The sequence below is a fragment of the Hyperolius riggenbachi genome, chromosome 2 (genome assembly GCF_040937935.1).
Source record: "Hyperolius riggenbachi isolate aHypRig1 chromosome 2, aHypRig1.pri, whole genome shotgun sequence".
Classification (NCBI taxonomy): domain Eukaryota; kingdom Metazoa; phylum Chordata; class Amphibia; order Anura; family Hyperoliidae; genus Hyperolius; species Hyperolius riggenbachi.
The window spans coordinates 294,087,298-294,099,755 of NC_090647.1; the positions used below are offsets into that span (position 1 = coordinate 294,087,298).

The 12,458-nt window shown below is 41.5% G+C and overlaps 1 protein-coding gene across 1 annotated transcript in view; it reads right to left on the reverse strand.

Annotated features, from left to right (window-relative positions):
• Positions 1-317: 317 nt before the first annotated feature.
• Positions 318-12,458, reverse strand: part of LDLRAP1 (low density lipoprotein receptor adaptor protein 1) — a 48,861-nt gene continuing 36,720 nt past the window's right edge. Inside the window, exons 6-9 of the mRNA XM_068268955.1 lie at positions 11,616-11,708; positions 11,147-11,271; positions 8,810-8,844; positions 318-2,823 (exon numbers count right to left, since the gene is read on the reverse strand). Coding sequence (XP_068125056.1) covers positions 2,682-2,823; positions 8,810-8,844; positions 11,147-11,271; positions 11,616-11,708 — 395 coding nt within the window. The 3' untranslated portion in view covers positions 318-2,681. The remainder of the gene's footprint in view (positions 2,824-8,809; positions 8,845-11,146; positions 11,272-11,615; positions 11,709-12,458) is intronic.

Sequence of the window (12,458 nt, forward strand, 5' to 3'; positions counted from 1 at the left end):
ATGGGTATAAAATTGCCAAGAATACATCATTCCAGATCAGGTCCACTTTAGGACATATGCAGAACACCAACATTTTAAGCTAGCCAGATTACACCATTTTGTAGGGCACTTTTTTTAGCCCTTTAACCTGTGCAGATAGCAGGCACTTCTAATCTGACTAGACACTTATAATAGAAGACTCCAATTCTACAGTCAGTAATAAGGTGTATGGTCAGTGTTGTGTCTTCAGGATAAGTAGTGGAGAGAATTCTCCACAGTTTTATCTTGTAAAATTCCACAATTTGCTCCCTCCATGAAATGATTAGACAACTCATACATCAGTTTTCTAATATTTTATCCTCCAAAGCAGACTATCAAAACAATGATTGTCTCGTGTTATAGATGCTTAATAAAATATTTCATAATACAGCATACAAAAAAATGCATTTTTCAAAATACTGCATATACCTTTTCATTTTTAAATTGCTCATTTCAACAAATAAAACAAAAAGCGCACACTTGTCACTCAAAAACAACTGTCATCTGCATTTATGGATTGGTATTACATGCATTAAAGGAGAAATTCACTCCAGCTGTAAACCAGCATCTTCTGCTGCAGCCAGTCATCACATTAGGAACGCATACCTGACAAAACTAGTATATAAAAACAAAAAAACAAAAAACAAAACAAAGACACATGCAAAGTGTGAGCCTTTGTAAGCCAATGCAAGCACATTTAGTGTTAATGTCTGATCAGACCCCTTCACCATCAATTGAAACAAGAAGAATGAAGTTTTTCCTAGAACTTCAAATTGGTATGCAAGCAGTAGTGACATTCATGTCAGGCATCACAGTTTAAACAGCCGATTGCAAAGAGAAATGATGTGAAACACTGCATGGCAATCAGATGTGTTTGTCTATAGCATGTAGTTGAGGCCTGGACAAAAAAAAGGGGGTGGGGGGGAAAAAAACACTAGAAACAAAAATTATAGTCACTTCAGCCCCTCCATGATGCTTTTTAGAGAAATGAAGCCTTTTGCTGCTTGCGACAGTCAGCTTACAAAAGTCAGGCCGATGGTTTGCTGGTATATAGATGTCTAGTCACAGGACCTTACAAAAAAATAGCGGTGGTCAGATACTCATTGCACTCCTGAAGTGCCTACTGCAGAATTGGAATCTGGTTACAGCTGAAAGTTGGGCATGAGAACAGAATCTCCACCCCAACCTGTATTTTGGATTAGCCTATACCAAGAGTGGGATAGATCCAAAGTGAAGAAAGTTGGGGTGAGGGGACAATCTCCACTCATTTGTGTTGAAGCAGATTGCACTTATGACAACCAGTAAAAGTGGTTCATTTCCTTAGGAAAGGGTCACGTGAGAAAAGCTGAGACAAGTAGAGGAAACTACAATGCTTAACTACTACCAATGTTATCCAATGCCATTATGTCACATCACTGCTGATCTAGAATATCCGTTCTCATCAACAGCACTGGATGACAGTAGCGGTGACTAGTATCAGCAAATAACTGCCACTAAGATGCTAAACCAGTCTCATTGACGTGGTCTTTTGGTAGGACCAATATGGTTAAGTATAAAATTTCTCTTCCCAGGAATTTCAACTCAAGTCCTTACTGAGTGCCATTGGTTATCACACACCAATTGTCTTTGCACTAGCTTCTCAGTAATCCCAGCAATAACCTGTTTAGCTGCAGAATATGCACTAGTAATGCTACAACTGAAGAGAACATTGCACAGTCCATACATGAATGACAGTCTCAGTCTATTTTCAACCATGTCTATAAGTAAAGAGAATATCTGCATAGTACAGCGTGAGATAGTTAATCGTCTACCATACAAGTCCATTACAAAAGATTGGGAACATACAAAAGATTGGGGACACAATTCTTGGATATTTAAATAGTAAAAAGTGAAGGTTTAAGCTTTCAGAAAGTGAAGTGCTCCGGTAAGTGCCATAACGTGTTAAGTCAAATGAAATGTATTCCTTATGATGAAATGCTATATACCAGTCACTTGGGTGCTGTATGTTGACATGTGATCTCCATGATTCGAGTGCTAAAGAAATAGAAGGCTTAGCTGGTGTGGAAAGAACTTTTCAGCTCACGCATGATTTTCAATGGATGAGCGATGGCCAAGGGAAGATTAGAAAATCACATTCAGCAATGCATGGGAAGTCTCCAGCACTTAGGAATATTTTCTAGTGCTCAATGTAAAAGTGGAAACCATACCCACAGCAATCTAATATTCTAGGGGCCGGTTTTAGGATGAACCTACCACCTGCGGTGAGCAGTGGCCAACGTTTCCCAGTACAGGTATTCTAAACTGGACAGAGCCTGGCTTTGACCACACAGTTTGTACAATTACACCATGGTATAATGCAACAGCTTAATTATATAAATACTGATACAAAATTATGTAACAAAATTCAAAAGTATATACGTAACGGAAAAGACTTCAGGGCCCTTTGAATAATGCGTTCTGAAGTTGCTCCAGAATGAGCAAGCCATGGCACATTAGATTATTCAATGGTCTTTTCTCCTTAGTAGGGTGTGAAATATACCTAGAAGTACATGTTAAAGCTTTGGTTTAATATGGTCCCACATTCACTGCATTCATTTTCAGTGATAATTGCTATCTTCAGTTGGGACTATTGCACTGAAAACTGGCAGAGCTCTTTCTCAAAGTCAGAAGGTAAACAGTTCTCCATCTGTTGGGTTCAGCTCCACTCGATCCCAGTTGGAAGGAGAAAAGCAGTCTTCACTCTGAAGATCATTTGCAGACAGTCCAATATCAAGGACCTGAGGGTTAGTCCTGGATTCCGCAAGTCTGTGGAGAACAAGCAACGCAAATTAAAGAGCAATATCATAATTTAGCAGAAACCATTTCTACATTTGTGTATAGTGTATACCAGGCCTTTATTCCGCAATGGATGAAAGACAGCGACTGGTTCAATACATTAAATAAAAAATTTGTAGCTAGCATCTGTTGCATTTGTGTTCTGCTCTTGCACTGGAGACAAGTCCTGCACCACAGAAGCCACATAGACAGAAAGAATGAAAGCCTGAAGCCCAGTGCGATAGGTTTTTTTAAGCAGATTTCAGAGCGATTCTAGGCATGTTTAGAGACTTTTCTAAACATGCCTAGTGTTTTTCAGAGCAGTTTTCCACTTTTCTATACTTTAACATTGAGGCAGCAATGCCTCAAATCTAAAAAATGCTGCAGCCCCAGAGTTTGCGTTTGTGGGAACTCCGGTGTGCGCCATCCTATTCACTTTCATTAGCCAAGCAGTTTTCCCCCTGCAAGAGTTTAAAAAACGCTTCAGAACTGCTCCAGCCCTGAGCCAGATTACATATAAAAAAAAAAAAAAAAAAAAAAAAAAAAAAAAAAGTATTGCAGTAACACGTTTTGCTATACACATTAATTCCCTTTGTGTGTATTGGAACAAAACAAAAAGCAAATTGATATGTCACAAAACGCCAAAAAATGGGCTGGACAAGATTGGCTCCCCATTTGGTTGCACACCCTTTGGAAAAAACCTGCAGTCATTTCCTATAAAATCAAAAAGCTTCTTACACCTCTCACCCAGAATTTTGGGCTACTCCCTTTGCAAAGTGCTCCAAGGTCTTATTGGAAGGGCGCCTTTTCCAAACAGCAATATCAATATCTCTCCACGGCTGTTCAAGAGGATTTAGATCTTGACTCCTTGCTGGCCACTTCAGAACTCTAGCACTTAGCTGCCATCCATTTCTGGGTGCTTTTTGATGCACGTTTGAGATCTTGGGTCTTCCAGCAGAACAATGCCCCAGACAAACCCAGCTTTCTGACACTAGGCTATACAGCGAGACCCAAATTTAGATTTCATGATGCTTTGCACACATTCAAGGCAACCAGCTTCAGACACAGCAAAAACAACCCCAAAACCTTGAACCTCCACCATATTTCACTGTAGGTAGTGTTCTTTTCTTTGTAGGCCTCATTCAGTTTTCAGTAAACCGTAGAATGAGGTGCTTTACCAAAAAACTCTATTTGTTGGTCTCATCTGTCCACAAGATTTTTGGCTTACTCAAGTACTTTTGGCAACTGTAGTCTTACTCACTTAAATCTGTCAGCAGGGTGGTCCTCCTGGGTCTCCTATAGTTTTTTTTAAAATGTTGACAGTTTGCACTGACACTCCGAAGCTGCAGGACAGCGTAAATTTCTTTGGAACTTTCTTGGAGCCGCTTATCCACCATCTGGACTATCCTGCGTTGCAACCTTTCAATTTTTTTTCTCTTCCGTCCACGCCCAGGGAGATTAGGTACAGTGCCATGGGTTGCAAACTTTGATAATGTTGCACACTGTGGACAAAGGCAGCTCTAGATGGATCAACAGGGATATGCAAGGTAGTAGGCTGGTGTACTTTGTTCTCTGGTTGAACTCGATGGACGTATGTCTTTTTCAACCCAAACAACGATTAATTATGTAGATCTCTGAAGATTGGACGTGCAACATTGAGATTGTTGATATTTTCACAATTTTGGATCTCAAGTCCTCAGTTCTCCTCTTTCGGTTATCCATGCTTAATATGGCACACAGACACATGATGCAAAGACTAAGTGAACTTCTCTCCTTTTTATCCGCTTTCAGGTGTGATTTTTAAAATTGCCCAAACCTGCTACTTGCCCTAGTTGAGTTTAAAAGAGCACCACATGTTTGAAACAATTTTATCCACAATTTTGAAAGGGGCCAATAATTCTGTCCAGCTCATTTTTTGGGAGATGTGTGACATGTCCAATTTGCTTTTCTTCCCTCTTTTGTTCCGAAACACAAAGGGAATAAAAGTCAACAAAACATGTTACTGCAATACTTTTCTGGAAACCTCTCTGGGGTACCAACAATTGTGACCATGACTATGCCCCTCAAATTTCTCCCTGGTTAGCAAATAAAAAGGTCTTAATGCCACTGGTGTTTAGTATATTTTTAAATTGGTCAAGTGACAATCTAAAGTCAGCAAGTAACTCAATTTGCAGTTACCAGCAGAGTGCAGTTTTCCTATAGCATTCCTCCACACTTTGTTTAATGTTAGCCTGTGTTACAGCTCGAGTCCCAACAATTATAAAATGTTCAGAAATCTTATCTACACAGGAAATACAAGAGGACCCCAGCAGTTCAGAGTTTCAGCTGTGCACCCATCCTCCAATCTCCTGCATCGGGCTGACTTATGTCAGATACCCTCTGAGTGGATTTTCCTGGTAATCAACATACTCAAGTTAGGATTGCTAAACTTTCTAATGGCCAGGGCACTAGCATAGCGCAGGCTAGCATTAAAACCAAACTAGAAAGAACCTGTACCGTTTGGAATGCAAGTTGTGTATTTTAGTCCACATTGTGGAGCTCTGCACATCTATTGTAGGTAGTCAATTTGGGTGCAGCCTCTGTTTGGAAGCGCTGCCAATGTCTCCTGCTGTACAAAACTCAAGTATACCTATGGCTAGCTGCATCCATGTGTTTAATTTGCATTCAAATTATAGATTAGGACTAGTACATGATTTGCATTCGAAGGCATGTATTTAGCCCTTGTGGGGCTTTGCATGCCTCTCAGTCTACAATTCAGTTGCAGCATATGAGTGCTGTTATTTGTTTGATGACTGAAAGAAAGAATACTGTTACAGGATAATTGCACGCTGCAGTGCAAGTAAAAAACTACCATCCCGCTCACTTGGTAAGATCCCAAGACAGTCAAGCCAAACACTGTAGTAATTAAAATGGATTTATATGCAAACCAGGAAGTAACCTGAAAATAAAGCTCTATTTGACAATACTTAAATAGCCACGTCAGAACAAAGATTTAGCTTAGTTCATAGCAAACATCCTTTAAGCCATGTGCACATTGAAGGTCACTTTTTATCTGTAATTGCAACCATTTACCATGTATCCCATTTTCTGTTTAATAACTAGACCTTTAACTAGTTGCCGTAAATGTGGTTTTCTACTTGCTTACTAGACCTACAAGAACTGTCTAAAGGTGGCCATACACTGGTCGATTTGCCATCAGATTCGACCAACAGATAGATCCCTCTCTGAATCTGATCAGAGAGGGATCGTATGGCCACCTTACTGCAAACAAGATTGTGAGCGGTTTCAGGCTGAACTATTCACAATCTGTGGAGCTGCTGCCACCCCCCCCCCCCTGCATACATTACCTGTTCTGACCGGCACGAGTCCCCACTGCTTCTCTGCTCCAGGCTCCAGACCATTCCTGCAGCTACTGAACTTCCTGTCCAGGGGCGCTCTACTGTTTAAACTTCCTGCCGGGATAGGATGTTCTGTGTAGCTGCAGCCCTGGAGCCCAGCGCGGAGAAGAAGCAGCGGTAACAGCGGAGACTCACGCCGGCCGGAACAGGTGATGGATACCCGCTGTATTGCGGTCATTCGAACGCCGCTAGGGACGCACTCCGACCCGCCAGCAATCGAGAAAACACTTCCGCACGGACGGATTGACGGGAACGATCAATTTGATGGAAAGCGATCGCTCTGTCAGCGGTGTGCGCGGCAATTTCACAGCCGATTCGATCACTGATCGAATTGGCCGTATATCGGCGGGAAAATAGTTAGGTGTATAGGCCCCTTAAGTAAGCTCTGCTGCATTCTTGGTGTTCAGAAAGCCTTTCAATCACAGCATCTACTGTAAATGCTTTAAAGTTGAAATGGCTAAAGCATTCCTTGCAACAACAACAAAAAAAAAAAAAAAAAAACCCTGACTGGTGAGCTAAGTTTCTCAGCATTGTCAATGACTTCTTGAACAAAGCCATTGCTCTGCAGGGAGTATACAAAGTCCTGATGCCCATTTAGCTGCAGGGAACTGCAGAGTCTCTACCCACACAATTGAAACTTAATCCCAATAAAATAAGCAGACATCAGGAAGCAGAGGTATGTATGCATTCCCTCCACTGAAGAAGCTGGTGGTGTAAAAAAATAATAAATAAATAATAATTTATAATTCGATATCAATTCCAGCTGGCTGAAAATGTTACGCAACTTCAAAAAAATGGCCCAATCAAATGCAGTAGTTGCATTTCATCAGTACATGACAAAGGTGCATAAAATGGTATCAACTTAGAATTGGCACCCCAACAACCACCCCCAGAGAATATAAAGAGTGCTGCAACCTGAACTTTTGGTTATTGGCATGAGAACATGGAAAGGAAAAAAATACTGTTGACTTTATGAAGTTTAAATATGTCATAAGTACAGGGCCGGTTCTTAGCAGTGTCACATGACATGCATCGGGAGCCTACAGGGCCTAGCCTTAGCTGGTTTTAAAAAAAAAAGCACCTTTGCTGCAGTGGGATCATAACCCCCTTCAATACTTACCGCATCCTCGCTTAAAACATAGCTTAAGTGAAAATACGGAGGCTGCCATATTTCCTTTTAAGCAACGCAAATTGCTTGGCTGATAGTCTGCCTGTAATAATTTTGGTCAGATCCTGAACAAGCATGCAGATTAGATATTTGTGACTGAAGTCTGACTAGATTAGCCACATGTATGTTTCAGATATGTGATCCAGATACTATTGCAGCCAAAAGTCAGCAGAATGCCGGGCAACCATATTACTTAAAGTGGATCTCCATCCAAAAAATTAAAAACCCTTCAGCGCAGCGGTAAAGAAAAGTTATATTTACCTGCGTAGTCTCGTCCCATGTAGCCCCTGCATCACTCCACTTCCGGTGCCTGGCCCCACCCCCCCTCAGAGAAACATTTCTGAAGTTACTAGCTTGGCGTTTTGTCTGAGGAGAGAGGAGGTGGAGCGAGCCTCCGGGAGTGGAGTGATGCAGGGGATTCGTGGGACGAGACTACGCAGGTAAAAAATAAAATAAATACTCTTTACAGCAGCGCTGAAGGGTTTGAATTTTTTTGGGATGGAGATAAAAAAAAAAAAAAAATTAAATGCCTATATCCCACTCACCTCCAGTTCCTTTTAAAAACCACCTCTTTTCCAACAGATATAAAATGAGAAGGGAAGAAGGAACTGCACAAGTAATGCAGCAGCCTGCCTGGATTCCAAATATAGCAATCAAACTATTTAAGTGGCTCAGGCAATGAGCAACTTTGGTGGCAAATGCTGACTTGCTGTAGCACTTCTATATTGCCACCTGTCCTTAACATCTTGAAACAAGAGGCAGCACTTAATCACTACAATTGTTCCAAGTCATCCTGTTATAATGCAGGTATTCTAGAATATGAGAAACAATGTTCAAAAAAAAAAATTACACTTTCTATGACCTACCTCAAGATAAAATCTTTTTTAGGGTCTGATGCCACCCTTGTAAAAATGTAATGCCAAAATAGAGTTTTGGTTCTAATGTACATCACTGACAGCAGTTTCCAGAGCATAAGATGTGTACAGCTGTTTCCCCTTCAGTTACATTGGCTGCTAGCCAGTGCCAGAGACTTGCAGCGATACTGCCATTTGGTAAGACTAATTGAATCAAGTCAGCCACATAACATGCATATATGTCACCAAGGAAGAGCGAGCTAGAATCTGACCAGTAAATCCAAAAAAATCCCGCTGCACCAAATGGAGGGATATAATCAAAGATCTTTATTTGTAATCCAACATCAGAGTTGCAAGGAAAAGCTCACGCGTATCGGAGCAGCGGGATTTTTTTGGATTTACTGGACATTTTGGCTTGAATTTCCCTGCTCCCATGTGTCATATACGTGAGTGTAACAGCCTGTTCACTAACTCTAGAATCTGACCCTTCCACACCCATTCCTATTGCCCCTATTAGGAACGTGAAGAGGTAAGCAAAAATGATAAGTACAAGTTACCTTGAGAAAGCTTCATCCAGGCCATCATCCCGTTCCTGTTTAAAGATGAAGTAAATTTTGTGTAAAAGAAGGAGGAAAAAAAAAAAAAAAATTTGTTCAAACATGGATAATGTAATTATATGGCATAAAACAATGCACACCATGTTCTATAACCAGTATGCTGTTAGTAACTCCACATTACCCGCTTTGTAGCTTGGCAAAGAATGAGAATGCCATTTAGACATCCAGTTACTACATGGCTACATTTAGCAACTTGATCACCAATGCACTGAACTATAGGATTACCAATGCAAATCTACACAGTCTGCCTTTCCTATACTTCTAGTAATGCTGGAGCAGAACAGACTTATGGGAGAAGGAAAGGGGTGGGGTAACAGAAGTGTCAGACCTCTTCCATCTCTATCTGACAAATGGCTTCTCTGCACAAGGTGGCTTGTACACTGATGGTCAGTATCTAGGTCTTGCCACTACCAGGGGAATCAATTAAAAAAAAAAAAAAATAAAAAAAAAAAAATGGTAGACCATCAAACTTTAATCACTGTTAGGCTTGGAACCCACTACAAAAATCGCTAGTTCACTAGCGTTTTGTAAGCCATTACATGAGCTTTTTCCAGTGCATTTGGGAGCGATAAAAACAAAAACACTCAAATCGCTCTGTGTAGCCAATTATGACCGATTTGCCAGTGCTTCAGTACATTACATTGAAGCGCACACACTACCAAAAGGCTGTATGTCCTGCGATTGAGATTTTTCTAATCGCAACTGTGGAATTGGTTACAATTACTTAACTTGGCAGAGCATTTAGGTAAATTGCTAGCAATTTAAAATGCAACCTTCCCTCCTCCCCCCCCCCCCCCCCCCAAAAAAAAAGTAATCGCTCTAGTGGGTTCCAGCCCTCAGAATGTTCAGACCCCAGATTTATGGTAGCAATTCTTTAAAGTGAACCTGTACTCTGGCACAGGACAGAAGGAAAACCGAGAAAAGCACCCTGTATGTAGAGTGTAGCCTGTCTAATTCCTCATTTGTGTCTAATCACAAGTTGTAAGTTGATCCCTCAGCTGTGTCAGCTGACTGTACAGCGGGAGACATGGCAGCACTTTTAAACAGAAATTATACCTGAATGTTCTATCTGCATTCATGTGCAGAGCTCCAGGAACTGGACAATATTACACACCTAGCACTCAAAACAGGGTTTTAAGCTGCCGTGTCTCCCGCTGTACAAATTGAATGCATGTATACAAGTGGTTAGCTGCATTCATTGCTTCAAATCTACATTCAAAATTTTAGATTAGATTTAGTACACAATTTGGATTCAATGCATGCATTTGGCCCTAGTGGAGCTCTGCATGCCTCAGTTTTTATTTCAGGTGCAGCCTTGAGTGCTGTCATTTGTCTGTGTCAGCTGACTGCCATTGCAGAGGCCAATTTGAAAGCACTGGATGTTAATTTGTCCACTTCCATGAAAGCAGGAAGTAGAAACCAATCCTGCAATACATCTCAGTGCTCTCCCCAGAAATGTTTCTCTCCAGCCGGGTGGCATGAAAAAGTAGCCAGGTGGCATGAAAAAGTAGTTGGGTGGGGCAAGATGAGAATGTAGGGCCAGTGCTGTGAGCAACTCTGCTTACAGCAGAAGAGGAGGTGAGCCGATGACAGCCGGGTGGTCACCAAAACTAGCTGGGTGGAGCACCCGGCTAAAAGAGCCTGGGGAGAACACTGCATCTGCAGTGCATCAGCTGTAACAAAGAAATGTTTCTGTAAAGATTGTGATGTTGCATATCTTGAGCAGAGAAGAAGTGCTGAATTCAGGTCTGCTTTAAAGGCTGGTTTCTTTACCGAGTTGATCGTGCAAATGCAAGAAATGTGCAGGTTTTGACAGTAATTCCTGGTTCTTGGCAGTGTGTGCTACAGCATGCAAGATTCAGGGCAGAAAGGAAAAAAAATTCCAAAGGTGCTCATCTGTACAGTCTCCAGCATGACCTATCAGATACTATGACTGGTGCAGTCCATCCAAATTTTGTAAGGATTTTTAGTCTGATTGGCTTGTTAATCATGTTCCCCTCCTGTTGGTGAGCCTGAGCTATCGTTTTCGATCAATCGGATGGTCGACAGTCCGGGATATTGGATAAATTAATGGGCACCTTAAGCTCTCCATGACAGGAGAGACATATTTTCAATATTTATGCAGTTCAAGAGCTTTGCTTGCAATCTGTCAACGTATTCTCTTCTGCAGTTGCAGGAAAAGCTAGAGGAGTGGCAGAATACCAAAACATTTGCTATGGTGGTACCCTGCCTGGCAATCTATAGAAGGAGCTGCAAAGGGATGCCTGTTCAACTTACCCATACTAGGTTGTTGTTTTCATTGGCTGCACCTTGTTTAAATAGCTCTTCAAAATGATTGTCTCTGGCGTTCAATATGTCCAGAGCTTTGGTGGCTTCTTCTAGTTCTAAGAGATTACCTGTAGCTACAAATATGCCAGAGGAGAAAAACAAACAAAAAAAAAAAAAAACGGAATTACACATTTACCACAAAAGCAGGATCACATACAGAAAGCAAATGCCAAGCCAACAAGATCACCTTTTAGCAATTAGCATAAACTATTTTCTAGAACAAAAATCACAACACTCCACTCTGTTGAGTGAGATCTGAGGCAATACTGTATCTACCTGGGTAGCTTTTTAGATCTCAAAGCACACACTCTAACGTTTTTACAGCAACGTTAAAATGCTATATCTTTGCTATATCCTGAGCAGTTTAGTACTACAAGAACAGCAAGCATCCAGCTTTCATATGGATCACTGAACTCACCTGCTTTGCCACTGGAGAAACTAGATGAACTTTCAGACTGAGAACTGCTTGCTGCCTCCCCATCAGAGCCAGCCTTCTCCCTCTTCTCTTTGCCTGAAATTAAGAAAAGGTATTAGGAGCCAGGCATTCATTCAGGAAACATTACTGGGAATCAGACCAGGTGCAGTGAATTCTAAAAGTGTGCTGCATTAAGTACAAGCACAACCGCTTACATTATTGAAAGTGAGAATTCGGTTTCAGGTTTGGTTTTGGGAGTACTAGCAGTTTAGGCCTCACCAGTAAGGGCCCGTTTCCACTATCACGAATCCGCATGCGGGCAACGCATGCGGATTCGCACAGTCAGTACAAGTGGATGGGACTGTTTCCACTTGTGCGTTTCCCCGCACGTTTTTCTGTGCAGAAAAAATCTGCAGGGTAGGGGCCTCAGAATTCGCCTGCGTGTGGAATGCAGGCGAATCGCACGCAATGTATTTAATAGGGAAATCGCATGCGTTTTCCCCATGCGTTTTTTGCCGCGATTTCGCATAGGTACCCATGTTAATTCACACGGGCAGTGACATGGTTAAAATCGCATACAGTCTTACCTATGCGAAATCGCATGCGAAATCGCGGCAAAAAACGCATGCGGAATCGCACCCGCATGCGATTTGCCTGCGGTGATTCGCCGGCGATTTCGTAACGCTATAGTGGAAACGGGCCCTTAGAGCCAAGAGTTTGTTAAAAAACAAAAAACCAAACAAACACAGGAAATTAATATGTACCTTTAAATCAGTAGGATTTCAGAAAACCACAAGTACACATTCATGACTAAGGCTAAAGTCCAAGAAAGTAAAAAAAAAAAAA